The sequence below is a fragment of the Orycteropus afer genome, unplaced genomic scaffold (assembly GCF_000298275.1).
Source record: "Orycteropus afer afer isolate SDZICR_OR568_19922 unplaced genomic scaffold, OryAfe1.0 scaffold00043, whole genome shotgun sequence".
NCBI classification, from domain to species: domain Eukaryota; kingdom Metazoa; phylum Chordata; class Mammalia; order Tubulidentata; family Orycteropodidae; genus Orycteropus; species Orycteropus afer.
In genome coordinates, this window is record NW_006921630.1 from 14,255,032 (window position 1) to 14,282,690 (window position 27,659).

The 27,659-nt window shown below is 40.9% G+C and overlaps 1 protein-coding gene across 1 annotated transcript in view; it reads right to left on the bottom strand.

The window, feature by feature from the left end:
* The window catches only part of NIBAN1 (niban apoptosis regulator 1), a 155,784-nt gene that overhangs the window by 7,959 nt on the left and 120,166 nt on the right, over window positions 1-27,659 (bottom strand). Inside the window, exons 9-12 of the mRNA XM_007937680.2 lie at window positions 24,700-24,887; window positions 20,551-20,712; window positions 18,718-18,828; window positions 15,789-15,896 (exon numbers count right to left, since the gene is read on the bottom strand). Of these exons, the coding sequence (XP_007935871.2) occupies window positions 15,789-15,896; window positions 18,718-18,828; window positions 20,551-20,712; window positions 24,700-24,887 (569 nt within the window). The remainder of the gene's footprint in view (window positions 1-15,788; window positions 15,897-18,717; window positions 18,829-20,550; window positions 20,713-24,699; window positions 24,888-27,659) is intronic.

Here is a 27,659-nt window from a genome sequence, read left to right on the forward strand (position 1 = left end):
TGAGGGCAAGGGAAATACAGACTGGGTGGTGGAAGAAGATAGTTCTGAATATCAGCTACGACCATGTGACCAGCTGCAGAAACGAGGACTATGATTGTTATATTTCTTCATTGTATATGTGCATCAAATATTTTTGTTTCCTTCTGTTATGAACTGTGAAATGTAAATAAGGTTAATGCATTTCGGTTGTATGTGTGTTAGCGTATCATGTTAGGCACAAATATGGCTCTATAATTGTCCTTATTTAGAGATTATATATGGTTAAGAAGCTGTGTACAACTGCCAAGTTGACAAGGGGTGGACTGTGATAGTTGGAGCTGTGTGTCAACTTGTCTGGAACCCAGTTTTGTGTGGTTGTTCCCAAGATGGGATTGGATGACTGTGTTCTGAGTGGCCAATCTGCCCAAGGGGAGTTTGCCTAGGGGTGTGACCTGCTTCCAGGATATCTGGGGACATCCTGGGAAAAGGGACATTCTTCTGTGGATCAGAATTCTGTTGTGCTGCTTGCAACTGTTCGTGAGTGAGCAGTCCACCATTCGGCCTAGAGATCTTAGATTCGTCGTTCATTGGAGTCAACAGCCAGTATACTGCCTGCCAGCCTTGAGCTTCTTGGCCTCTTGCCGGGAAAAGCCTCCAGCCAGATGTTTGCTTCAGGGACTCTGGACTTGCCGGCTTCTATACGTTTGTGAGCCATTTTCCTAAGATAAATTTCTCTCTCTCTTTATATAAGCTTTGCTGTTTTTTGTTTCTCTAGAGAACCCAGTCTAACACACCGAGTGGTTGGCATTGGTTGCTGGACACCATCTAGTTCTTCTGGTCTCTAGGTCCATCATGTCCTGGGGCTTATTGTTACCAAATGTTCTTGGTTTTCTTCACTCTTCTTCACTTCTGACAATAGGAGACCACTAGCTGTATCTTAGATGGCTGCTTGAAAGCTTTTAAGACTCATTGCTACTCACCAATGTAGGATGTGGAGCAATGCTTTTATGTATTTTGTTGTGCCAACTGAGTCTGGTGTTCAATACTATAGTCCTAGGTCACCAGATCCGGTGGATCTCTCTCCCATGGTGTCTGGCTGTCCATGAGGAATTGCTCTATGTCTGTCTTCAGTTGCTTCTGTAGTGATTATGGTTATTTTGTATCACTGGTATCTGTGCAAGATTATCCTCAGCTGAATCTATCATTGGTATAGATTATAATCCTGTTCACTGACCCCCATCTGATATTCTCAGTTGTCTATGTATTTATCCATAGCGTGGTGTTTGGTGTTAGTGGTAATGCAGTATTGTGGATATACTGGCATTAGCCTATGTCGTCTATATCTTATGCACACAATTTGGTGTCCTCCCTTTTCCCAATGTAATCATGCTGGTCACAGACTCTTTCCATACCATTCCTCCCCTTATCCAACTCAGCATGTGGCCCACAACTACTCCAAAATTATCCTTTCTCCCATCCCTGGTAACCTACAAAGTGAGTTCCCTTCCCTAAGCAAACCCTTCCTTGACTTTTTAAAATAATGGGCTCATACAATATTTATCCTTCTGCCTTTTTTCACTCAGCATAATGTCCTCCACGTTCATCCACATTGTGAGATGATTTGCGTATTCTTCATTGTTCTAATTTAATGTAGCACAGTATGCCATTGTGTGAATGTACAGTAATTTGGTTAACCATTCATCTGTTGATGGGCATTTAGGTTGTTTCCATCTCTGCTATAGTGAATTGTGCTGCAATGAACATGGGTGTGCATATGTCTGTTTGTGTCCTGTCTCTCACCTCTTTAGGATATATTCCTAGTAACAGAATCGCTCATTCAAATGATATTTCTATTTTCAGTTTTTTAAGGAAATGCCATACCATTTGCCACAATGGTTGTACCATTTTACAGTCCCACCAGCAGTGTATGAGAGTTCCAATCTCTATGCAACCTCACCAGCATTAGTTATTTTCTGTCCTGTTGAACTTTGCTATTATTGCTGGGTGAGATGATATCTCATTATTGTTTTGATTTGCATCTCTTTAATGGCTAATGATCATGAGCAATTCCTCATGTGTTTGTTGGCTGCCAGCATATCATTTTTAGTGAAATGTCTGTTTATGGCCCTTGCCCATTTTTGGATTAGGTTGTTTGTCTTTTTGGCATTGAGTTGTTGAAGTTTTCTATATATTTTGTAGACAAGTCCTTTGTCAGATATGTCATAGACAAATATTTTCTCCCAATCTGTAGGTTCTGTTTTTTCCCTTTTGGAGAAGTCTTTCGATGAATTTAATTTTTAAAAGGTCCCAGTCATCTAGCTTCTCTTCTACCTCCTGTGCATTCTGGGTTATGCTTGATAGTCTATTTATGTCATAAATTAGGGCCCCTAGATCTGCCCCTATTTTATCTTTGATGAACTTTATAGTTTGGGGTTTTACACTTAAGTCTTTAATCCAACTTGAGTTTGTTTTTGTGTATGGGGTGAAGTATGGGTCTTATTTCATTTTTCTGCAAGTGGATATCCAATTTTGCCAGCACCATTTGTTAAAGAGGCTATCTCTTCCCCATTTAATGGGTTTTGGTGGTTTGTCAAAGATTAGCTGTCCATAGATAGATGGGTCTGTTTCTGGGTTTTCAATTCTGTTCCACTGGTCTATCTGTTTATAATTGTACCAATACCATGCTGTTTTGACTACTGTAGCTGTATAGTAGATTTAGAGATCTGGGAGTGTGAGATCTCCCACTTTGTTCTTCTTCTTCAGTAGTGCTCTGCTTATCTGAGGTCTCTTTCCTTTCCATATGAAGTTAATAATTGGCTTTTTCATGCCCTTAAAAAATGTTGTTGGTATCTGGATTGGGATTGCATTAAATATGTAGATATTAGTGGATAATATGACATTTTCACAATATTCAGTCTTCTTATCCACGAACAAGGCAGGTTCTTCCATTTATGTAGATCCCTTGTAGTTTCTTGTAGTAGTGCTTTACAGTTTTCTTTGTATAGGTCTTTTGTGTCTCTGGTAAGATTTATTCCTAGATATTTTATCTTTTTGGTAGCTGTTGTAAATGGTATTGTTTCCCTTATTTCTTTTACAGAGGCCTCTTCAATCCAACTTTTTATAGGTATATACAACTTACAGACAATTACAATAATCAGCTGTGCAAACTCACCTTTAATCAACGCAATTTTCCCATCACTGTTGACCTCCCTTTTCCCCCTCGCTGCTGCCCCTGGTAACCACTAACACACTTTGGTCACTATTGTTGTTGTTGTTGTTTGCCATCGAGTCAGCCCCGACTCATAGCGACCCCTCCTTGGGTTTCCGAGGCAGTATCACTATGGAAGTAGATTGCCCCATCTTCCTTCCGAGGAGTGGCTGGTGGATTTGAACCACCAGCCTTCTGGTTAGCAGTCAAGTGCCATAGCCACTATGCTACCAGAGCTCCCTATACATTTGCCTATTCTTGTTTTTTGTATATAAGTGAGGTCATACAATATGTGTCCTTTTGTGATTGACTTATTTCACTCAGAGTAATGTCTTCAAGCTGCATCCATATTGTTGCATATATCAAGACTTCCCTTCTCCTACTGGCTGAGTAGTAGTATTCCATTATATGTATGTTCCACATTTTGTTTATCCATTTATTTGTTGATGGGCATTTAGGTTGTTTCTACCTTTTGGCTATTGTGAATAGTGCAGGAATGAACATTGGTGTACAAGTCTCTTTTGAGTCTCTGCTTTCAAGTTTTTGGGGTATATATCTATGAGTGGATCATACGATAGTTCTAATTTTAGTTTTTTTGAGGAACTGCTATACTGGTTTCTACCATGGCTGCACCATCTTACATTTCCACCATAAATGGTTAAGTGTTCCAATTTCCCCACATCCTTGCCAATATTTGGGTTTTTTTGTTTTGTTTTGTTTTTAATCTTAGCATCTTGGTGGGATTGAAATGGTATCTCATTGTGGTTTTGATTTGTATCTCTCTGATAGCTAATAACACTGAGAATCTTTTCATGTGTTTGGTGGCCATATGAATGTCCTCTTTGGTGAAATGTCTATTCAAGTCCTTTGCCCAATTTGTGATTGGGTTAGTCATCTTTTTGTTCTTAAATTGTCAAAGTTTTATAAATTTTTGGTTATTTGATTGTTATCAGATATACAGTTTCCAAAGATATTCCAAAGACAAGTTTGTCACTTGTCTTTCCACTCTTTTGATGAACAAAAGTTTTACATTTTTATGAGATCCATTTATTTGTCTTTTGTTGTTTGTGTTTTTATTATATTACTTAATCCATTGTTGAAAGCTAGGCATGACAGCTTTGCCTCTCCTTGTTCTTCTAAGAATTTTATGGTTTTAGTTTGCACATTTAGGTCCTTAATCCATTTTGAATTTGTTTTTGTGTATGGTGTGAGGCATGGGTGTTATTTCATTTTTTCTGCATGTGGAAATTCAATATTCTTACCACTATTTATTGAAGAGACTCTTCTTTTCCTATCAAATGGACTTACCACCCTTATGAGAAGTCAGGTGACCATAGATGTGTAGATTTTTGGGCTCTCAATTCTATTCCATAGTCTTTGTGCTTATTTTTATACCAGTATCAGCCTGTTTTGATTACTGTAACTGTGCAGTATGCTTTTAAAGCAGGAAGAGTGAGTCCTAAAACTTTGTTCTTCTCTTTCAACATTGTTTTAGCTATTTGTAGCCTCTTGCCATTCCATATGAATTTGAGGACTGTCTTTTCTATTTCTATAAAGAAGGCTATTGGAATTTTGATTGGAATTGTGTTGAATCTATAGATTGTTTTGGGTAGTACTGAAATCTTAACAATACTAAGTTTTCCAATCCATGAACATGGAACATCTTTCCATTTATTTAAGTCTTCTTTAATGTCTTTCAGTGGTGTTTTATAGTTTTAATTGACTAAGTCCTTCATGTCCTTGGTTAGATTTATTCCTATGTGTTTTATTCTCTCGGATGCTATCGTAAAGGTAATTGTTTCTCTAATTTCCCTTTTTGATTTTTCATTGCTGGTATATAGAAACCCAACTGATTTTTGTTTTTTGACCTGTGCCTTGAAAATTTGCTAAATTCCTCTATTACCTCTAGAAGTTTTCTTGTGGATCCTTTGGGCTTTACTATACAAAAAAAAAAAAAAAAACCTCACTGCCATCAAGTCAGATCTGACTCATAGCAACCCCTCCTTGGGTTTCTGAAGCAATATCACTACAGAAGTAGATTGCCCAGTCTTCCTTCCGAGGCACTGGTAACCAAAATAGTTCTATATATATTTGTTAAGTCCATTTGGTTTAAAGTGTTATTCAGGCCCTCTATATCCTTGTTGTTTTCTTCCTAGGTATCCTGTCCAATATTAAAAGTGGTGAAGTCTCCAGTGATTATTATACTTCTATCTATTTGTCCCTTATTTCTATCAGTACTTGCTTTATATATTTACTGCCTCAGAAACCCAAGGACAGGTCACTATGAGTTGGAAACGACTCAGAGGCAGTGAGTGTGATGTTGGGTTGTATATATTTTAAATCTTCTTGGTTAACTGACCCTTTTACCACTATATAATATCAATCTTTATCTCTTTTAACAAATTTTGTCTTAAAGTCTACTTTGTCTGATATTAAGATCACCACCCCAGAGCTCTTTTGGTTATTACTTGCATGGGATATTTTTTTCTATCTTGTCACTTTCAACCTATTTGTGGCCTTAGGTCTAAGGTATGTCTTTTGTAAACAACATAGAGTTGGATCATGTTTTATTATCTATTCTGCCACTCTCTGCCTTTTGTTCGGAGAACTTAGTTCATTTACATTCACTCTAATTACCAACAAAAGGCTCTGGTGGCACAGAACCTTAGGCATTTGACTGCTAATCAGAAGTTGGCAGTTCAAACCCACCAGCAACTCCACAGAAGGAAGACTGAGCAATCTACTTCTGAAAAGATTTACCACCTCGGAAACCCAATGGAGGTTGCTATGAGTCAAAATTGATTTGATGGCAGTGGGTTTTTTTTCTAATTACCAGTAAGTCATGATTTACTTCTGCCATTTTGTTATTTGTTTTCTGTGTGTCTTAAATCTTTGTCTTTGTACTTCACTACTGCTTGCTTTTGTGTTTTGTTAGTTTATTGCAGTGAGCCATTTTGATTCCCTTTCCCTTTCCTATTGTGTATGTTTTTTTAAGATATCTTCATAGTAGTTACCATGAATATTACATTTAACAACTTGTATTTATAACATTCTAGGGTAAGTTGATACCAACTTAACTTTAGTTAACATACAAGAAGTTCTGTATCTATATCAGTCATCTCCCCTCTTTTGTTATTGTTATCACTAATTAGATCTTTATATTTCATGTGCCCTGTAACATAATTTGATCCTTGATTTTTATATATTTGTAATTAAGAAACATCAAGGACAACACAGATTATCATGCATGAATACCTTGTATTTGTTTATTAGGCATTATATTGGCTACCTAGTGCCACTGTAGGAGCTCTGGTAGCATAGTGCCTAAGGCACTTGACTGCTAACCAGAAGGTTGGCGGTTCAAACCCACCAGCCCGAGGAAGGCTGGGCAATCTACTTCCATAGTGATACTGCCTCGGCAACCCAAAGAGAAGGGTCGCTATGAGTCGGGGCCAACTCAACGGCACATAACAACAACAACAACAACAACAGTGCCACTCTGACAAGAATATACCACAAATGGGATGGCCTTAACAAACAAGAGTTTATTCTTACTATTTGGAGGCTTTAAGTCTGAGTTCAAAGTGCCAGGCTCTAGAGGCTGGATGAAAGCCCCTCGAACTTGGGCTTCACCTCTGCCTCTTTTTCCTGGCCCACTGAAGCTAAAGGCATCTCTTCACTCAGGCAGCTACTGGCTACTGAGACTAACAAGCCCCAGGTCGACAAATAAAATGGCACAGTTCCAATGTTACCAAACCACATGGCAGGCCATTGATTCAAGTTCATTGAAAGTCCTAAGGTCAGCAGAGCATGGCAGGCTGTTGAGCAACAACACAACTACATGTAGGGTTCAAGCATGCCATAAGCTGGAGACCATTCCCAAAGCTGTTTCTCATATACAGGAAGCAGACCACATACCCAAAAGCAGCTACTCAGCTGTTCCCAGTAGATTCCACCACGGAGTTGATTACCAGTTTCATCATGGGGAATACTACATCCAGCTGCCCAGCCACTCAACCAGGCCTAGCCAAGTTGACACACAAACTTAACCACCAGAGGCATCTTTCTTTTTTATGTATAGGTTTGAATTACTTTCCAGTATCTTTTCACTTCCATCTACAGAACTACCATAAGCAATTTTTATACAGCTTGTCTGGTGGTTATGAACTCTCTCAGCTTCTGTTTATCTTGGAATATTTTAATTTCATCATCATTCTTGAAGGATAGTTTTGTTGGGTACAGTATTTTTGGTTGACAGGTCCCCCCCCCCTCCCCCCAGAATTTTAAATATTTCATTTCATTGCCTCTGGTTTCCAACATTTCTGAGAAGAAATCAGCTCTTAGTCTCATTGGGGATCATTTGTATGTGATTGTTTGCTTCTTTCTCACTACTTTCAGAACTCTCTCTTTATGTTTACTTTTTGAGACTCTAACTATGATGTGCCTCAGTGTATATCTCTTTGGTTTATCCTGCTTGGGGTTCTCTGAGATTCCTGGACTTGCATATTCATGTCCTCCATTAAAAAACCCAAACTCACCGCCATCAAGTCGATTCTGACTCATAGCAACCCCTTTTGGGTTTCTGAGGCAGTAAATATTTACAAAAATAGATTGCCCATCTTCCTTCTGTGAAGCAGCTGGTGGGTTTGAATCACCAAACTTCTGGTTAGCAGTCAAATGCTTTAGGCACCATGTCACCAGAGCTCCTTATGTCAGACTGGGGAAATTTTCTGTCATTATTTCTTCAAATATTCTTTCAGTGTCTTTCTCCCTTTCATTTCCTTTTGGGATTCCCAAAATGCATATATTAGATCTCTTGTTGTTGTCCCATAATTTCATTAAAATTGCATTCAGCCATCTTGAGCCTCCATTCTTGTTGCTCTTCAGCCTCTGTAATCTTAACTATCTATCTTCTAATTAGATGATTCTTTCCTCTGCCTGATTAAATCAGTTGGTAGGTCCTTCTACTCTGTGTCTCATTTCAGTTACAGTCTATTTAAGTTGCAATATCTCTTTTCTTAAAGCCTCATTTTGTTAATGCATTGTTTTCCTTGTTTCTTTTAGTTCTTTGTCTATGTTTTCCCTTAGGTCTTTAATTATATTTAACATTATTGTATTATATTCTATTTTTTTCATTATTTGACATCCCTACATGCACTTTTATTCTCTTTGTCATGTTCAGTTGGATGGATCGTTATTTTTCCATTCATTATGTGTTTGTGATTGTTTGTTGGGGCACTGGAATTTTTAAGAGTGTTAACTTTTTCAGTTCTCCCAAGTACTTAGTATTTTTGCCTATACTACTTTCTGCAAAAAACAACAACAACAACAACAAAACTCTCAGGCAGGCAGTGCCTCAGCCTTTGCTTACCATTTTCTCTCCCTCTCTGATGGCTCCTTTTCCTTTCCTGGTTTAATCAAGATTATAAAGTTCCAGATCTCAGTTTTCAACTTTAAATCTCTCCCAAACACACCAGAAAAAGATACTGTGATCAATCTGTCCACTAGTGAGCACTGCCAATTGGGTGAGATGTTATGCTGTTGTGATGGGCCGTCAAGTCGGATCCGACTGAGAAGTGACCCTTCCTTGGGTTTCCCGAAGCAGTATCACTACAGAAGCAGATTGCCCAACCTTTCTTCTGAGGAGTGGCTGGTGAGTTTGAACCACCAGCCTTCTGGTTAGCAGTCAAGTGCCTTAGTCACTACGCTACCAGAGCTCCTTAGGTGAGATACTGAGTACTAATCAATCTGTCCAGGGGTGCAGTCCTTATATATCTGGTTTTTACTCCCTTCTCTTCTCCATTTCTGTGATCATATTTTCAGACAGAGAACGAACATCCAGAGACCTGTTGGGGCTGGTGCTACCCTCCAGTTTTGCCTGAGGCTTCCTTCCCTGCTCTGTAGGGGCTGCTTCTAGGGGAAGCACAGCTTTCAGGGGAAGCACAAGCAGATTTTCCTGTTTCAGGAGGAGGAGGGGCTTACTTCTCCCTTGGAGAAGGACCTCCAAGAGATCTGTCTTGCTGGTTTTAGAACCCAGTGGCCCTGTGGTTGGGGTGGGGTTGGGGCAATCTGTTTTTAGGTGACCCTCTTCCTGGTTCCGCTCCTATAGAAGGAGTTCATAACAGTCCAGCAGCCGACAGTTACTAGGTGAAGGAGGGATTGTCATGCTCCATATGGACCCCCGGGAGGGATGCCTATTGCTATCAGAGCCCACCTTGTAGTATATTGGCTGCGGGTATAACCTCCACTCAATATGTCTGCCTTGTAACACACAACAACCTTAGACAGCTGTCTTCAGCACTGACCAGAAGGGGAAGCAGACTCAAGTTAATCCACAGGGAGGTATGTCCTATTAGTTTCAGAGGCCTGAGCTATCAGGTGCACCGGGAGGCAGGTAGAGTGCTGACTATGGGAGCAGACTCTGCTGCAGGGGCCTTCTGTAGTAGTTTGCCACAATCTGGCAACCAACAGTTAGTTACCAGGTGGGGGAAGGGGTGTTACCCTCTTGTCAGATCCCCATGGAGGTCTGCCTGGAAGACTGGTGGCTGTGAACGCAGCCTCCACTTGAGACTCCTGCTTCCCAGCACATAGCAGTGGCACACAGCAGTTCACAGTGACAACTAAATGTGGGGGGCAGACTAACCCAAACTGACATCCTAGGAGGTTTGTCCTGTTGGTTTCAGAGACCTATACTCCACCACAAGCGCCTTTTGTAGCAATTCACTGCAGGCTTGCAGGTGATAGTGTCCAGGTTGAGAAGAGGTTGTCACCCTCTGAATAGACCCCCTAGGGAGGTCTGTCTTTTTGCTTTCAGAAACACCCCCTCCCCATATTATGTTGGCTGTGGTTGTAACTTCAAATCAAGATGCCTGCTTCCTAGTACAGAGCAGCCTGTTGGCAGTCCTCAACACCAATAAGAAGGAACAAGTAGACTCAAACTGAAGCCCTGGGAAGTTTGTTCTGTTAATTTCAAAGGCCTCAGGTATGGGGTATGCAGGGAGGCAGGTAAAATGTTGACTATGAAAGAAGACTCCATTGCAAGAGGCCTTCTATATAGTCCAGGGAGAAGTGCTGGCATATTTCACAACAGAGCCACTGGGGAGGTCTGCCGTTTGATTTCAAAGCAGAAGCTTGGGGTCCTATATCTTTTACAGGCAGCATATACAGTGGTTAGAAGCAGGCCCTTCTTCTGGGGCCACTTCCTTAGTTCACAGCAGCCAGTAGTCTATGTGGCTGAGAAGTACAGGGAAGGTGGGAGAATCAGTTTTCCTACTGTATGTGATTCATTGTTGATTCATTAATTCATGCCTGTCTGTAGTTCCTTGCTGCCTTCCTCTGCTCCCCAATTCAGAGTCCCTCAAAGCTGAATGTATTTCTGGGGGAAGATGAAAGCCATGGTTTGTTTACACCATTATCTTCCCAGAATTCTCTCCTTGTGTCCATTTTTGAAATTCAGCAATGTTGGTATATGTATCAGTAGCTCATTCATTACATAGCATTCATTATATGGATAAACCAAAATTCCTTGTCCATTTTTCTGCTGATAGGCATTGAGATTTTTCCACTTTCTGGCCATTACGAATATAGGTGCCATAAATACTCTTGTACATGTCTTCTTGTGAATTTAAAGCATCATTTCTCTTGGGTATATACATAAGAATGAGATTGCTGGGTCCTAGGGTTGATATATATTTAACTTTATTAGAATGAGGCCACTTTTCAGGTTGGGAGAATCAAGGATTCTTCAGGAACATTCTCTTTCCCTTCAATTGGCCCTGACACTCACAGATTCCCTCTGAGACAATTCAGACACGATGCAAAAATCCATTATTCCAAGGGTTCCCTGCCTTCCCAGGGCTCCCAAATGGCTTGCCTATTATCAGCATGAGGGCAGAGAAGGGATCAAAATGTATCAAATCATATCCCAGGATTAACTTGATAATCCTGGCACCTAATAGTGCTGGGAGGAGGGTTTCCCACATGTGGCTATTAGAGAGCCTGGGGCTTAGCAGTGGGATCTGATGCCTTTGGCCTAAGGGACAGGATTTACAGCAAGTGATCAGAAACCACCACAGTCAGACAATTCTCAGTGCTAGAACCTGGGGTCAGGGAGAAGCACTGTAGCCCCAGACCAGATCAGTGTCCTTTTATACCTACCCTAGGAGTAAGCCACAGGATTGAAGGGGCGTGAGCCTCAACAATCCCTAGAAGGTCTATGAAACAGGACTGACACACAGATCACGACAGTATGGAAAGAGCTCACTGCCCAGGGGCCACAGCGCTGCCTTGGACCAGCTGTGTGACCCTGGGCAAGCCATGTCACTTCTCTGTGTCCCCATCTCATGCCTGGAAGACCCTTTGATCTTCCCTGTATGATTCCCACTTCCTTACTCTCCTAATTGTTATTCATTTGTCAGGTCTGGTTCAGGTCTGGTGGGAAGTCCTCCCTGACCTCATAACAGAGTTGAGGCAATCCTCCTATTGTAGTTAAGGTTGTGTGTCAACTTGGCTGGGCCATGGTTTTGAGTGGCTAAGGCAGCTGGATGTAGTTATTCCCCATCATGAGACTGGTAATAACTCCATGGTGGAATCTGCTGTAAGCAGCTAAGTAAGTGCCTTTGGGGTATGTCTTGCTTCCAGTATTTAAGAAACAGCTTTGAGAAAGGTCTCTGAGCTTTTGGCACATTTGCATCCTTCATTTGGCAGAGTTTTCATCTCAGTGCCCTGCCATGTTGCCTACTGATCTTGGGATTGTTCCTGGACTTAAATCAGTGGCTGGCTGTGTTGTCTGTTAATCTAAGGCTGGACCATTTTTCCTGTTGATCTGGGGTTCGTCAACCTCAGCAGCCAACAACGGCGTGAGTTAGGAAAAGCCTCCAGTTCTAGTGGGCCTGAAACAGGAGGCACAACTGAAACCTGAGGTCAAGGGGCCTTCATCTGGCCCCTAGAGCTGGCACTATGAATTGGACTACTAGCCTCCTAAAATGTAAGAGAATAAATCCCTGCTTGTTAAGCCATCCATTTGTGGTATTTCTGGTATACCAGCACTAGAAAACCAAGACACCTCCTCAGGACTCTGGCTTCACTACCCCATCAGCTATTGTAGTGCTCACCCCAGGGCAGAATGTATCCTGTTTCCTTTCTCTAGACTGTGAACTCCAACACAGCAGGACATTCACCTGGCACAATGCCTGGCTCATATTTGATACATATTTAATACTCATTTGCTGAATATATAAACAGTAGACCCTTAGAGTCTGAACCCACTAAATAAATCTGTGGAGAGGAAAAATTTCTCAGGGCATTCATACTGTTGTGATGTGCTCAACTTACAAAACAGCTCTTCTACACTGAATTGATTGAATTGTATCATATCTTTAATGCCCTGGGCCAATAAAATAGAAACCTTTAAGGGTGAATCTTGGAGAATCTGGAAGTTTTTTAGAACTTCCCAGGCAATTCTAACATGTAAATGGGGTTGAGAACCACAAGTCTAGAAAGCTTGAGGCAGGACTGACACACAGATCGCTATAGTATGGAAGGAACACACTGCCCAGGGCCCACAGCACTGCCTTGGACCAGCTGTGTGACCCTGGGCAAGCCATGTCACTTCTGTGTCCCCATCTCATGCCTGGAAGACCCTTTTGTCTTCCCTGTATGATTCCCACTTCCTTATTCTCCTAATTGTTATACATTATTTGTCAGGTCTGGTGAGAAGTCCTCCCCAACCTCATAACAGAGTTGAGGCGACCCTCAGGGGAAAATAAAAACCAAAAACCAAACTCACTGCCATCAAGTCGATTCAGACTCAGTGAATCCATTGGGTTTCCAAGGCTGTAAATCTACAGAAGCAGACTGCCTGCCTCATCTTTCTTCTGCAGAGCAGCTGGTGGGTTCACAACACCAACCCCCCCCCCTTTTTTTTTTTTTGGTTAGCAGCCAAATGCCTTAACCACTATACCACCAAAGCTCCTTTAAGGGAAAATAACTGTAACTAACTCACTGGCATCGAGTCAATTCTGATTCATAGCAACCCCCACTGGGTTTCTGAGGCAGTAAATCTTTATGGAAGTAGATTGCCCCATCTTCCTTCCACGGAGTGGCTGGTGGGTTTGAACCGCCAACCTTCTGGTTAGCAGTCGAATGCCTTAGGCACCACGCCACTGGAGCTCCTACGGGAAAATAAGTAAATAAGTAATTTTCCTAAGGGAAAATAGTTAAGTAAAATAAAGAATCCTTCTATGAAGCAGCTAACCCTCTGATTTATCTAGTCTGTACATCAGACTAGATATTGACACTGATATAATAATACCCTTCATTACTGAGAACTCTGGGTCCCAGTTTCTTTTGAAACCAGTCTCTGTTGATTTAAAATCACAAGAGCCTCTTAATAGATGGGGCACAACTGATTCTGCTGATGCATGAAAAGATGAGGACAGACTAGAAGGAGGCCTTTCCTCCCCTTTCTCCTCATTCGGGAAGAAGTGAGAAAAAATGGTGCATCAAACCTCTTCATCTAACTTCATGAAGGGGGGAGAATCATCAGTATCAGCACAAGGTTCATTCCTATGAGTGAAGGTCAAACAGACCTCCACCCTCCAACCTTTTTACCAGTTCTGACACCAGGCGACCCTCCCTTGGCACTTTCTACTTCTCTTCTGGGTTTGATAATTCATTGCAATGAACACAGAGAACTCACAGACAATACTCACAATTATGGGTTTATTAGGGAAGTAATAAGTCACTCAGGATCAGGATCAACATGCTGCAACTTGGGATCAGAATCAGGAAGCATGTAGGCAAAGTATCCCTTCTATAGGATCGTATGAGTCAGAGTTGACTGGATGGCAATGAGGGGGGGTTAGATATGCCTGTGACTATCTGAAGAAAAATAACTCATGCAAAGGGTTTTAATGCTCCAATGCTTGGAGACTCTCCAAACCACTAAAAAGCCCTTTAGAATTCTGAACTTCTTCATCATTTGCTCCAAGAAGGAGCAGACCTTGCAAATATGCATTCTCATAGATCATTTCTGATATACAGAAGAAGTACTAGGAGTGATAGTAATAAATGATAATAATAATAAACAACTTACTGCATGACCACAACATAATAGGTGAGTATGAACTGGTTTCTACCACCGGTGGTTACCAGCTCTGTGACTTTGGGCCTGCTACTTAACCCCTCAGTTTCCTCATTTGTACAATCAGGATATTCATGGTACCTCCTCATAGAGTTGTCATGACAGTTACTGAGATAATTCACATAAAGCGTTTGACACAGTGTCTAACACATGGTAAACATTCATCAATATTAGTTGTACTATACTAGTCCTCTGTCTTAGGAGTCCCTGGGTGGTGCAAATAGTAAAGTGCTCTACTACTAGCTACAAGGTTGGCAACTGAACTCACCCAGAAACACCTTGTAAGAAAGGGCTGGAAATCTGCTTTCAAAAGGTCAATCTTGAAAATCCTATGGAGCTGTTATACTCTGCAGTCATGAGGTCATCATGAGCCAGAACTGACTTGATGGCAACTAACAACACCAGTTTTCTCTCTTAAACATAATAAAGATACTGCAAAGTATTATTCTATCTACATAGGGTTGTTATGAGTCAGAATAGATTCTATAGCAGTGGGTTTTGGCTACAGACAATAAAATCTAGGCTAAGAGAAGAAAATTGATTTGCCCAAGGCTCTCAATTAGATACATGGAGGAGTCAGGACTTGAACCCAGGTCTCTGCCTCCAGAGTCCACTTGCCGGGAGTCACACTTTCATAATCATGATTGCCACTGGATGTCTCATTTTTGTAGCAGATTAAATAACTTCATTGATTTTATTAAACAAATATTGCTGGATTTAAGAAGACAATGGCATAGAGGTTAAGCACTTGGCTACTAAGCAAAAAGTTGGCAGTTTGAACCTATCAGCCACTCAGCATTAGAAAGATGTAGCATTCTGCTCCCATAAAGATTACAGTCTCCAGAACTCTATGGAGCAGTTCCATTCTATCTATAGGATCACAATGAGTAGGAATTGACTCAATGGCAATGGCTTGGGTTTAATTATTATTATTATTATTATTATTATTATTATTAACAAAACCCTAGTAGCATCCTTCTGTAATCATCTCAAGGTGTTTTCCTGGACATAGTTTTCAAGCTGTAGAGGATACATTGGACCTATGAATCATTTTATTATAATGCCTGGTATCATCAGTGTTCCATGTCAACTCTTAGTTTGATTCAAACTCAGAACATTATGCTTTGAGATTATGCATAGTCCAAGGGTTGGCAAATCTGGCCAGCTGCTTGTTTTTGTAAAGAAAGTTTTGTTGGAACATAGCCATGCTCATTTGTTTATATTGTTTACAGATTGGTTACATATAGTCTATGGCTACTTTTGAGCTTCAACTGCAGAGTTGGGTAGCTGTGCATACAGATTATATAGCCTGCAAAGCCTAAAATATTTATTCTCTGACCTCTAACAAGAAAAGTTTGATGGACTAGTCTATGGTTTGCATGCACATCGTGTCAAAAGAACTGGCTTGAATGTCATAGGTAATAAGAGCAGGCTCTTTAGAATAGCCCATCCCCTTACTGGTTTGCATGTGGACGCCAGAGCCTTCTGCACGGTGGGAAGTGTGATTTGAACCAGAGCCTCCTGAAATATCTTCTTCCGGATGGTGCTGCTGTCATAATCATATTGCTGTCAATACAGAGATAAAAACATATGCTAAATGACAACATTGCAATCTGTTAACTTTTGCTTAAACAAAAATCTTAGCTACCCGCTTCATCTCTCTTTTTCTCCCTAATTTTTAAGGACTCTTACTACAAAGACTCAGGGATCTTTCTACATAATTCTCTCAAATTGCAAGTAAGGAGGTTATAATTGACAATGACCAATCTCACCTCCCTCTCTTACAGATACAGAAAGTGAGACAAGATCAAAGTGGAGTGACTTCAGTGTTATAAAGAAAGTCGGGGATAGAACTGGCACTTGAGCTTGTGTTTCATCACCTGCATCATGGACATGTGCATGGGAGCCATGCCAATCTACTTCTTTCACTTCACATCCTGAAAGCAAGTTCAGTGTATTGTAATGATTTCCTCAAAGGGAGCGAGGGCCTGGCTCATAGCTCTATTAACAACATGACATGTTAACCAAAGAAGTTTAGTGTCTAAAATAGAGATGATATTTACTCTGTTATGGGCTGAACATCCAAACTTAGAGACCAGGTTTGATTTTAGATGTCTCTTTAATGGGAACACAGACAAATTGGAACATGGTCACAGGTGCATGGACAGAATGACTGGGCCAAGTGAGGAATGGATAAAGAGAGGAAGGAAGGTTGGGCTATCCTACTTCCGTAGTGATACTGCCTCGGAAACCCAAGGAGGTTGGTTGTGGGATTAGGGCTATAATTTTTGCCCCAAGCAGTTGTCTCCCATGTAATGCCTTCATCTCTTTATCCATTCCTCACTTGGCCCAGTCATTCTGCCCATGCACCTGTGACCATGTTCCAATTTGTCTGTGTTCCCATTAAAGAGACATCTAAAATCAAACCTTGTCTCTAAGTTTGGATGTTCAGCCCATAACAGAGTAAAGACGACGGCACATAACAACAACAACAACAATCCCACAACCAAAGCTACCATGTGGAAGAAGCATATGATCAAAAAGAGTAGACCCAAAATTAGGAGTAACAAGAACTTTGGCCTAACATAGTGAAGAGTGCCCAGAGGTGAAACAGGCTCCTCTGATAAGTACAAAGGGTCCTGATATGGGAGACATCCAAGCACAAGCTGGACCAGCCCTGGCAGGAACACTGCTTAAAACTGGATTTGAAACTGAACTAGAGTCCCTTTCTAACCTGAGGTCTTTATTTTTGAATGCCTTTCCACTTGCCTTCTTCCTCTCTTGGTGTGCTGAAGCACTTGATATGGACACTAACTTTCAACTGCATTGTAATTTCATTACCATTTGTGCTGCCATGATAACTAGTGCTTTGAATCCCAGTGATCTGGTTGCCAGAGTTTCCTCCTGTGAGGCATCAAGATCAAGTCTGAGCTGCAGGGACCACCCCTAGGTTCTGTAGGCTTTGAGCTTCTGCTCCAAAGCACTGGTTTGAGGAATTTTGCTATTGTTAGTTACTGTCTACTTGGCTCCTACACATGGCATCCTTCCATACAAAAGAACTAAACATTGTCTTGTCGTACGGTAGCTTAGTGCCTAAGGCACTTTACTGCTAACCAAAAGGCTGGCGGTTCAAACCCACCAGCCACTCCTTGGAAGGAAGGTTGGGCAATCTACTTCCGTAGTGATACTGCCTCAGAAACCCAAGGAGGGGTCGCTATGAGTCAGGTCCAACTCGACGGCACCTAACAACAACAACAACATAGTGAAAAATCAGTGGACTACGTGTAAGGGTGGTTTTAGCTCTAAGCTCACCAGTGACCAGCTTGTTGAGCTTAAATAAGTCATTTTAGTTCATAGAGTCAGATTCATCATTTGCAGAATGGAGACACATTCTAATTAGTTCATGGTTTTAAAGCGGTTCAAATGAAACAGTTGATAAAAAAAGATTTAAAAATTTTTTTTAAATATACATGTTCTAGTACATCATGGTTGGTAGAGGGTCAGTGAAAGTGAGGGAAACCTTCATTGAGATGGATTGACACAACAGCCTCCACAATGGCTCAAATGTATCAAAGATCAGGAAGATGGTGCCAGATCAGGCAACATTTCATTCTTTTAAACTTGAGGTCCTCATGAGTCGGAGCAGACTCAGTGGCAGCCAATCACATGTACCAGCTGCTAGTATCACAGCCACTTTGATATATACTTATACATGATGCACATTTAAAGTGATTTTATATGGCAAATATATTTTTTCCTTAGAATATTTCCTTTGCCGTGATTTTTCTTATAAATGTTAGCTAATTGAGGTTGATTTTACTAAACTCTAAGCACATGCCACTGCACAGGAAGAAGAGGCAATCTACTTCTGTAAATATTTACCCTATGGGCACTTCTACTCTGTCCTATAGGGCTGCTATGAGTCAGTATCAGCTAGATGGCAATGGAGTTTAAACCGTTTGAAGAAAGAGGCTTTGCCCTGCCTGTTTTTTTAATCCCCTGTAACACCTGGCAGTGAATTTGTTTTTTGTTTTTGTTTTTGTAACACCTATCTCAACGCTTTGTTTATAGTGAACGATCAATAAGTATCTGTCAAGTCCAATTGCTATGAAGGTAAGCTGCCAATCTAGCTGATAGGCACTAATGCTGAGAACCTGTAGTCCCTACTCTAGCCACTAGATGACAGAGCAGGCATGAAAGTCATGCCGGAGACACTTGATTACATTAGTCACTGGTACCTTAGAGAAAAAAGAAGGAGAAAATATTGGGAAGAAAAAGGGGAGACAGAAAAGGAGCACATGATATTTTTCACTTAGCAAAAGAAATGAGGGCCCTATTTCTGTTTCATGTTTCCTTGAAATGAGAGAATGGTTGCAGTTGGTTTTACCTTTAAGACTCGAAGCTTAACCTTTTCAATGGAGACTGCAGTTTTGGAGGCCTCTCCTTGAAGATGTGGGGAAAGCAACTGCTCAAATGTAAATACTGCGTTTTCCATCAGCTAGAAAGCAAAAGCAACACAGAAACAGATCATGATCAGAGGTTGGGATCACTGCCTCCAAGTCTGTCTAAAACTGCTTGAAGGGAGAAGGGGTAAACACCAGAGATGGGTCTACCCAGGCAATGCTACTGGGTGACCCAGGGCTGAGATCAATACCATGTGGACAGAGTGGGATCTGTGACATATGTGTGTGTGTGTATGCATGCGTGTATTTTTCCCCCCTCCTTTCTTCCCCTTAAGCCCTGAACTGGAGAACCCAAGATCATGGAGAACCTTATTCTTTGACCTCCATTCTCTGATGTCCGCAACCAGGTCTTAAAGAGATGAGGTAAGATCCTTCTCCAGTTAAGAGAACTGACTGCTTCAATTCTGCACCTCCACTTTTAGAGGAATGCAAACCACTTTGTAACACATACCTCTCTCCACTCTGCATCCTCCCACCTCATGGCTCCCTCTTTCTCTGCAAGCCTGAGTTAATATGCTCACAGGGTTAGAAAACAGAAGTTATTCTCTACATTTGTACTTCCAGTAATTTCAGCAAAGTCCAGTATTATCAAAGGAATTTTTGTTAAATTGTTGCCCAATTTTGTTTCTGGTACTTCTTTCAACCCCTCAGTGGTTAGACAATAATAAGATGTATCTCTTAATCCTGCCTACCACTATTAAGAAAAAAAAAGAAGAAGAAAAACAACTCTGCTGTCTTCCCCAAGCTTATTATCCCAAAGCATCTAATGTGTATCTTTATCACAGCACTTTCAACACCATAGTGAATTTATCTAAGATAAAAATCATCTAATTTATCTCAGTAAGAACGCTGGAAAGTGGGATCCCAGGAGGGTCTGGCCCACAGACTGTTGAATAGAACTGTGTCCTCATAAGCTCCAAGGATCACACCTGCTCTTTATTTGGAAACACTGTAATATGAAAAAGAGTTTGTGCTATTCATTCCTGTTCCTAAGGGACAAATTCCTTGTGGGGAAAAAAGGGAGCCTACTAAGTAGAATCAAGAAACTCAAATATCATTGTTGTGAAGCTGTTATTTATTATATTTTTACTCTTAACTGGGTTAGGAAATGAAGCCACTGGTTCTCAACTATGGCTACATATTAGACGCTGTGGCTAGGGGCTGGGGTGGGAGAATGCCTTAAAGAAATTATAAAAAAATAGAATCACTGAGGGTGGGGCTTACACATTAGTGTGCTTTAAAAGCTTCCCAGGTGATTTGAATGTACAGCCAGGGTGAAAGCACTAATTTGACAAATCAAGTAATCATCAAATAATGCTACTCTATTTCTCTGAGATATTTTTTCTCTATGATGATGTTCATCAAGAGCCCTGGTCACACAGTGGTTAAGCACATAGCTGCTAACCGAAAGGTCAGTGGTTTGAACCCACCAGCAGCTCCACAAGAGAAAGATGAGGCAATCTGCTTCCATAAGGATTTACAGCCTTGGAAACCCTATGGAGCAGTTCTACTCTGCCCTATAATGTCACTATGAGTCGGAATTAAGTCAATGACAATGGGTTTGGATCTGGGTATGATGCTCATCAACTTAGAAGATAAAGCAGCTCTAAGGACAAAATATGTCCTCACCCAACATAATGATTACAGACATGCACCTCATTTCCCTGAGCTATATTAGCATATGGTCTCATTTGCCAGCCATTACTTCTTGGCTCTTGCTCCATCCCCTTTCACAGGAATGCCTCTGCCATTCCCACCTCTTGCATGTAGTTCTGGGTCCTCTGGACTACCAGGTCCACGTGGGGGAATCTGAAGCGGCTCCTGAGATCCTGCAGGCGCTCTTGAAGCAGGGTGACTTTAACATAACAAGGTTCCATCTTCACAGAATCTTGTGGAAGATTCATAAGCTGGTCTAGATGCTGCATTTTGGTGAAGGGAAAAATTAAACACCTTCAGATTTAGGAGTGATATTACATAAACAAAATTCGAAACCATCAAATGAACATTATTACATAAACTGTCAACTCAATTGGGACATCTGTAACCTCTTCGATTGTCTTGTTTCTCTTCTTCATTGAGTCCCTGGAGCAGCTGAGGACAGACTGAATAGCAGAAAAAAACAACGGGGTGATGAGACGACTCAGGATGCACTTAGGAAGCTCCAGTCTTCTAAGCTCTTGATGGACTCCAAGCTCGCATGTAAACAGCTCAAGGACTGGGTGGACTCTTTGGTACATGGAAGTGCTGCTGAGTCCACGAGCCTCAAAACCCTTCTTTAATGAGTGACATCCCTCTCAAGAAAAAGAAAAAAAAAAAAACCCAGAAGCTTAGAGTGCTCCCTGGATGCATGTTCTCTGGGTGCCAAGCCAGAGTTCCCCATAATTCTGGGGTTCTTTAGTGGCAACAGGGTTTTCCTCTGCTGTGGGTCACTCTAAGGGGCTAGTGAGCGGGAAAGTGGGTAAGGCCTGACTGGGATGAGGGAGCCAGCTTTAAAGACAGGGCTCCTTTCTACTCCAGTTTGCACAAGTGAGAACTTAATTATGAGGTTACAGGTCTTCAGCAAATGGGCAGTGTCAGACCTCATCCACTAAAGCTCCCAAGTATATTCAACGCACTATTACACTAGGAAGATTGTTGCAAACAAAATACATGCTATTTTCCAAGCTTGTCTTAAAGTTTTTAAAATTAAATATTTGAGAATTAAATAAACAGAAGAGTAAGTGAGGAGGAAGGAGACAGAAAGAAAAGTACTAAAAATGAAGGCTCTAGGGAAAGGTTCCCCACTGTAAGAAGTGGGGAGCAAGGTGAGAAGAGTGCTGATAATGTAGATACAATGTGATTCTCAGACCACAGAAAAGGGATAAATCTTAATTTCTCTAAACATACCCAAGAGTCTTATAAGAATCCATTTTCATTGTGCTTTTAAGGAAATACATTGGGTGGTGCAAATGGTTAATGTGATTGCCTGCTAACCAAAGGCTGAGGTTCAAAATATATTGGGTGGTGCAAATGGTTAATGTGATTGCCTGCTAACCAAAGGCTGAGGTTCAAGTCCACTCAGAAGTACTTCAGAAGAAAGGCCTAGAGATTTATTTCCCAAAACTCAGCCATTGTACACCCTGTGAAGCACAGGTTCTTCTCTGTCACATGGAGGAGCCATGGGTAGGAACCAATTTAATGGCAGTTGGGTTGGTTGGGTAAGAAGTAAGTTATACAGCATTCCATTGAAGTGGAATTAATAAACAGTAGCATGCTATTGAACTTGCTCCTTGTCACACAGTATTTAACAATAGAATTAAACATAAGGGAGGAAAAACTGGTTGCTGTTTTGTTCCTATCAGACTAGTGAATGTTTTAAAAAAGTAATAACATCCAGTTACTGATGTGTATAGGAGGAGAATGCCAAACAACAGGGGTGGAAATACAAAATTTAAATCCATTTCTGGCATGCAAATGGAAAATTTGTTAACATTAGAAATACAGCTACTTTGCAACCTACCAATCTTGCTCTAGGAATTTACTCCATGAAAATAAAAGCATCACTGAATATGATTATTTATTGCAGCTTTCATGGGGCCAGCAACAGTGGAATGGTTGAATAAATCATGGTGCATCCATACATAAAATATTATGGAGACATTACAGAGAAAGATTTAGAGCTAGACCAGTTAACTTAGAGACCATTTCATGAGGTGTTTTTGAATAAGAAAAATGATAAGCACAATAGTATATATAGTATAATCCCATTTTTAAAGAGCAATATAAGAAACAATCTATAAATGTGTGTGTGTTATATGCTATATAAGCATGGAGGAAAGTATACAATGGTATATGCGAGGCTTTTAACACTAGTTACTTGAGAGGAGGGGTATGGCATGGGAGAGAGAATAAAGTCAAGAAAAAAAGGCTGCAAGAAGAAATTATCTTGTTTATATGCACTTTTATATATGTTGTTGTTGTTATATGCTGTCGAGTGGGACCCGACTCATAGCAACCCTCCTGGGGTTTCTGAGGCAGTATCACTATGGAAATAGATTGCCCCATCTTCCTTCCGAGGAGTGACTGGTGGGTTTGAACCGCCATTCTTCTGGTTAGCAGTCAAATGCTTTAGGCACTACGCTACCAGAGCTCCTTTTATGTGTACGTCTGCCTAAAGAAGTAAGAAAAGAAACAAAACAGAGGTGTCTGGTACTAACTACTGACTTTGAGAAATGCCCATCATGATTTGTTAAGTATAAAATCAAGTTGCCAAATTATGTCTGTGTCAGTGAGTCTTAAACATTAGGGTATATCAGATATCTTGTTTTAAAACATACAGCTGCTGCCTCTCCCATCACCAGAGTTGCAGATGCAATAGGTCTAGGGTGGGGTCTAAAATTTTTCATATTTAAAAATGAAGTGATGCTTGTGGTGGTTATGTTTGTGTGTCAACTTGGCTGGGCCTGGTTGAGTGGCTGGGCAGCTGGTGGTAGTTATTTCCCATGATGAGACTAGCAGTCAACTCCATGGTGGGATCTACCACAAGCAGCTGAGTAGCTGTTTTGGGTATGTAGTCTGCTTCCCATATATAAGAAGCAGCTTTGGAAATGGTAGCTAGCTTATGGCACCTTGAACCCTGCATGTAGCTATGTTGTTGTTCAGCAGCCTGCCAGGCTCTGCCAAACTTGGGACTTTCAGTGGACTTGAATTAATGGCTTGCCATGTGATTTGGTAATATTGGGACTGTGCCTTGTTACTGGTCAACCTTGGTCTTGGCAGCCTCAGCAGCCAGCAGCTGTCTGAGTGAAGAAAAGCCTCTAGCTTCAGCGGGCTGGGAGCTGGAGGCAGGGCTGAAGCCCAAGGCTGAGGGGCTTTCACTCAGCCCCTAGAGCCTGGCATTTGAACTCAGACTTAAAGCCTCCAAACTGTAAGAAAATAAACTCTTGTTTGTTAAGGCCATCCCATTTGTGGTATATTCTTGTCAGAGTGGCACTAGGTAACCAGAACAGTGCTGATGCTGGTCTGTGTCATGAATCTATTCTTTTGAAAATAAACAAGCCAACAAACAAAACTTATATAAATGAGGATATATGCTTTCATGCACAAGGTGAAAGTATAGGAAAACATATACCAAACTATTCATATTAGTTAATATACAGAGCTGGGATTCAAAGTGACCCCGGAGGTGAGAGTGGACTAGGATTAAGTGAGTATGGGTGACAGTCATTGGTCTTAGCTTTATAAAGGCATACCTTGGAGATACTGTTTGTTCAGTTCCAGACCACCACAAGAAAGTGAATATGGTAATAAAGCAAGTCACATGGATTTTTTTATTTCCAACTGCATATAAAAGTTATGTTTACACTATACTGCAGTCTATTAAGTGTGCAATAGCATTATGAAAATGTCTAAAATATTGTGAGAATTACCAAAATGTGACACAGAGACACAAAGTGAACACATGCTGTTGGAAAAATGGTGCCAATAGACCTGCTTGACACAGGTTACCACAAACCTTCAATTTGTAAAAAACACAATTATCTGTGAAGCACAATAAAGCAAAGTACAATAAAAGAGGTATGCCCATATAGTTCTGAGTATACTGTTTTACTTTTTTCAAGTATATTATTTCTGTAACTTGAAAACCATGAATAAAGAAAAGCAGGTGGATGGATAGATAAATAGATGAATGGATTGAATGAATGAATAGATGGATAGATGGAATGAAGGCTAGATGGATGGAAGAACAGATGAATGTATGGAAGGCTAGATGAATGGTTGGAAAGGAGGCAGGAAGAGAGGGAAGGAAGAGGGAGGGAGGAAGTAAGAAGTAGCTGGCTAGCTGGATGGATGGATGGTAGTAAAGCCCATGGAGAAGACAGCCTCAGAAGACCATTCACACTCAGCTCCTGGGATGCTTCTCTTACCTCCTTTAGCAGGGCACTGTCTCTCGTGGTCTGAAAGCTCTGGCTCAGATCATCCACTTCTTTTTCAAAGAGTGAGCGAACTTCACTGAATCCTGAGCTCACGGGTCCCATGAGCTCCTCCAAAATGGATGCCAGGAATGGTTGCACACTCTCTGCACAGCTTCTCTCCATAGGCTGGGCCACCATAGCTAAAGAAGGAAATAACCAGAAAATTGTGACTTGGGGCAAAATTCTATTCAGAGGCACTGGAACCAGGCCAGAACTGGAGGGTGCCCCACCGAGCCAATAAACAGGCAAGGCAAGGTCAGATGGGCAAGCCAAGCGATCACCATGCGTCTTGTGCCAGCACTCACCAGAATGGAAAACTATCAGATGCTTTGAGAATTGGAACAAATAGAACCTTTCTTTCCCTTCCTTAAGCTATCCTTTGCCTTGGGATGTAACAGATTTTTCTGCTTGGTCCCTACAAACATGCAATATCTAAAAAAATGGAGAAATTTCTGATGGCTAACATATCTATATAAATCACTATCATTATATATACACACACTTCGTTTGCCTTCTAAAAACACAATTATTTTTCATTCATTTTCTTAAGAGTTAATCAGTTGATATAACTCCATTCCCCTAAAATCAAGTACAGTCTTTTCTTAGGCAAATGAACCAAATTCTGTTTAATTTGCCACCCCCATCCCCCATGCCTGTCACCACTCTATTTCCAATTTTTAAAAATAACTTTTTTTTCTAATCATCAAGGAATACACGCTCAGTGAACAAAATGTAGAGAAGATAAAAAAAACATTCAAAGAGGGATTAAAAAAAAATAACCATAATCTCATTCTCCAGAGACACAAACTGTCCTTTGATTTAAAAGAGGAAGAGCAGAGTAAAGATTCTGATTCAGTGAGTCTGGGTTAAAAAAAAAAAACTCACTGACGTCGAGTCGGACCCAACTCATAGTGACCCCTCCTTGGGTTTCCAAGATGGTATCACTATGGAAGTAGATCGCCCAACCTTCCTTCCTCTGAGGAGTGGCTGGTGGGTTTGAACTGCCAGCCCTCTCATTAGTAGTCAAAAGCCTTATGCACTATGCCACCAGAGTGCCTAAATCTGGGTTAGGATGGGAATATACATTTTTTTTGTTTTAAGTTCAAAAGTGATTCTCACAATCAGCCAGGTTTGGAATCAGCTGTCTAGTGAGGGAAGCCTGAGTTGGAAGGGCCCTGAGCCCACTCTGTGTCTCAAAGGCTAGGTTTGTGGGCACAGGCAAGTCACATAGCCTTGTCATAGAGTCTAAGAACTGAAAAGGGAACTACAAACTCCTCTGAGTGTCAACTTCCTCCACATACATACAGATGGAATAAAAAAAAGTCCAAAGATTTTAGAGACTTACAGGTCACACTTTAATCTGCAGAACCAGGACTACAATTCAAGTTTACTTCTTAATTCTATTATTGGCAAACAAATTGCTTACAATGAGATGACTGACCACACTCTTACTCTGATTTGCAGAGATAGTTCACAGCTATGAAGGATCAGACTTGGCTCTTATTCTGAGAATCTCAGGTGACAAAGATGATTATTATGAACAACTTCCATAAACATATGGGGTATTAAATAAGTCATACAATTATTAGGAAAAAAACTTTGAGGCTTGATTCAAATTTTATCAATTTTGAATTGTATGATTTAAACATAAACAATCTGGATTTTTTAAAATGTCTTGCTTGATACCAAAATGCAAAATTGTTTGCCAGGAGAACAAATAACTCCCAAAATGAACTTTGAGACAATTAATTGAAAAAAATGTATAGTTAAGTCTTCTTTTTATATACCACAGAAATCTATTCATTGATATTTATGAACAGCGGATGCACAGCTGAGTAAAAAACAGAAACTACAACACAGTGTGTTCCCATTTTTAAAAAAAAACAACTATATTTGGAATTCATGTGCCAAGAAAAAGATCTGAAAGGATATACCCGCTGTCATGGATTGATTAATGTTCCCCCAAAATATGTGTCCCCTTGGCTGGGCCATGATTTGCAATGGTTTGGTAGTTATGTAGTGATATAATTTTGCAGTCATGCAAGAAAGTAGTCATCTCCCACAGTGCGGTCTGATGGGATCAGCCAATCAGTTTTAAGGGGATTAGGGTGGCAACAACTTTACTTAGGTCACAGCCCTGATTCAATGTATGGTGAGTTTCCCTAGTATGTGGTCCACATCACCTTTTATCTTACAAGAGATAAAAGGAGGGAGAAGTGAGCAGAGAAGAAGGGCCCTAACTACAACCAAGAAAAAGAGCCAGGAACAGAGTGTGTTGTTTGAACCCAGGGTCCCTGCGCTAAGAAACTCCTAGACCCAGAGGAAGGCTGATAACAAGACCTTCCCCCAGAGTTGGAAAAAAGAGAGAGAGAGAGAAAGCCTTCCCCCAGAGCTGGAATTGTGAATTCAGATTTCTGGCCTCCTGAACTCTGAGAAGGAGCTCTGTTGGTATAGTGGTTAAAGCATTCAGCTGCTAACAAAAAGGTCAGCAGTTCAAACCAAACAGTTGTTCTATGGGAGAAAGATGAGATAGTCTGCTTCTGTACAGATTTACAGCCTTGGACACCCTATGGGGCAGTTCTAGTCTGGCATATAGAGTCACTATGACTTGGATTCGACTCAGTGACTATGGGTGGGTAAGAAAGTGTGAGACAATATATTTCTGTTTGTTAAAACCATCCACTTATGGTATTTCTGTTATAGCAACACTAGATAACTAAGACCCCAAACCACTGCCGTTGACTAGATTCCAATTCATAGGATAGAGCAGAACTGCCCTAAAGAGTTTGCAAGGCTACTGTAAATCTTTATGGAAGTGGATTGCCACATCCTTTCTCCAGTGGTACAGCCAGCAGGTTCAAACTATCAACCTTTTGGTTAGCAGCCAAGCACTTTACCCACTGTGCAATTAG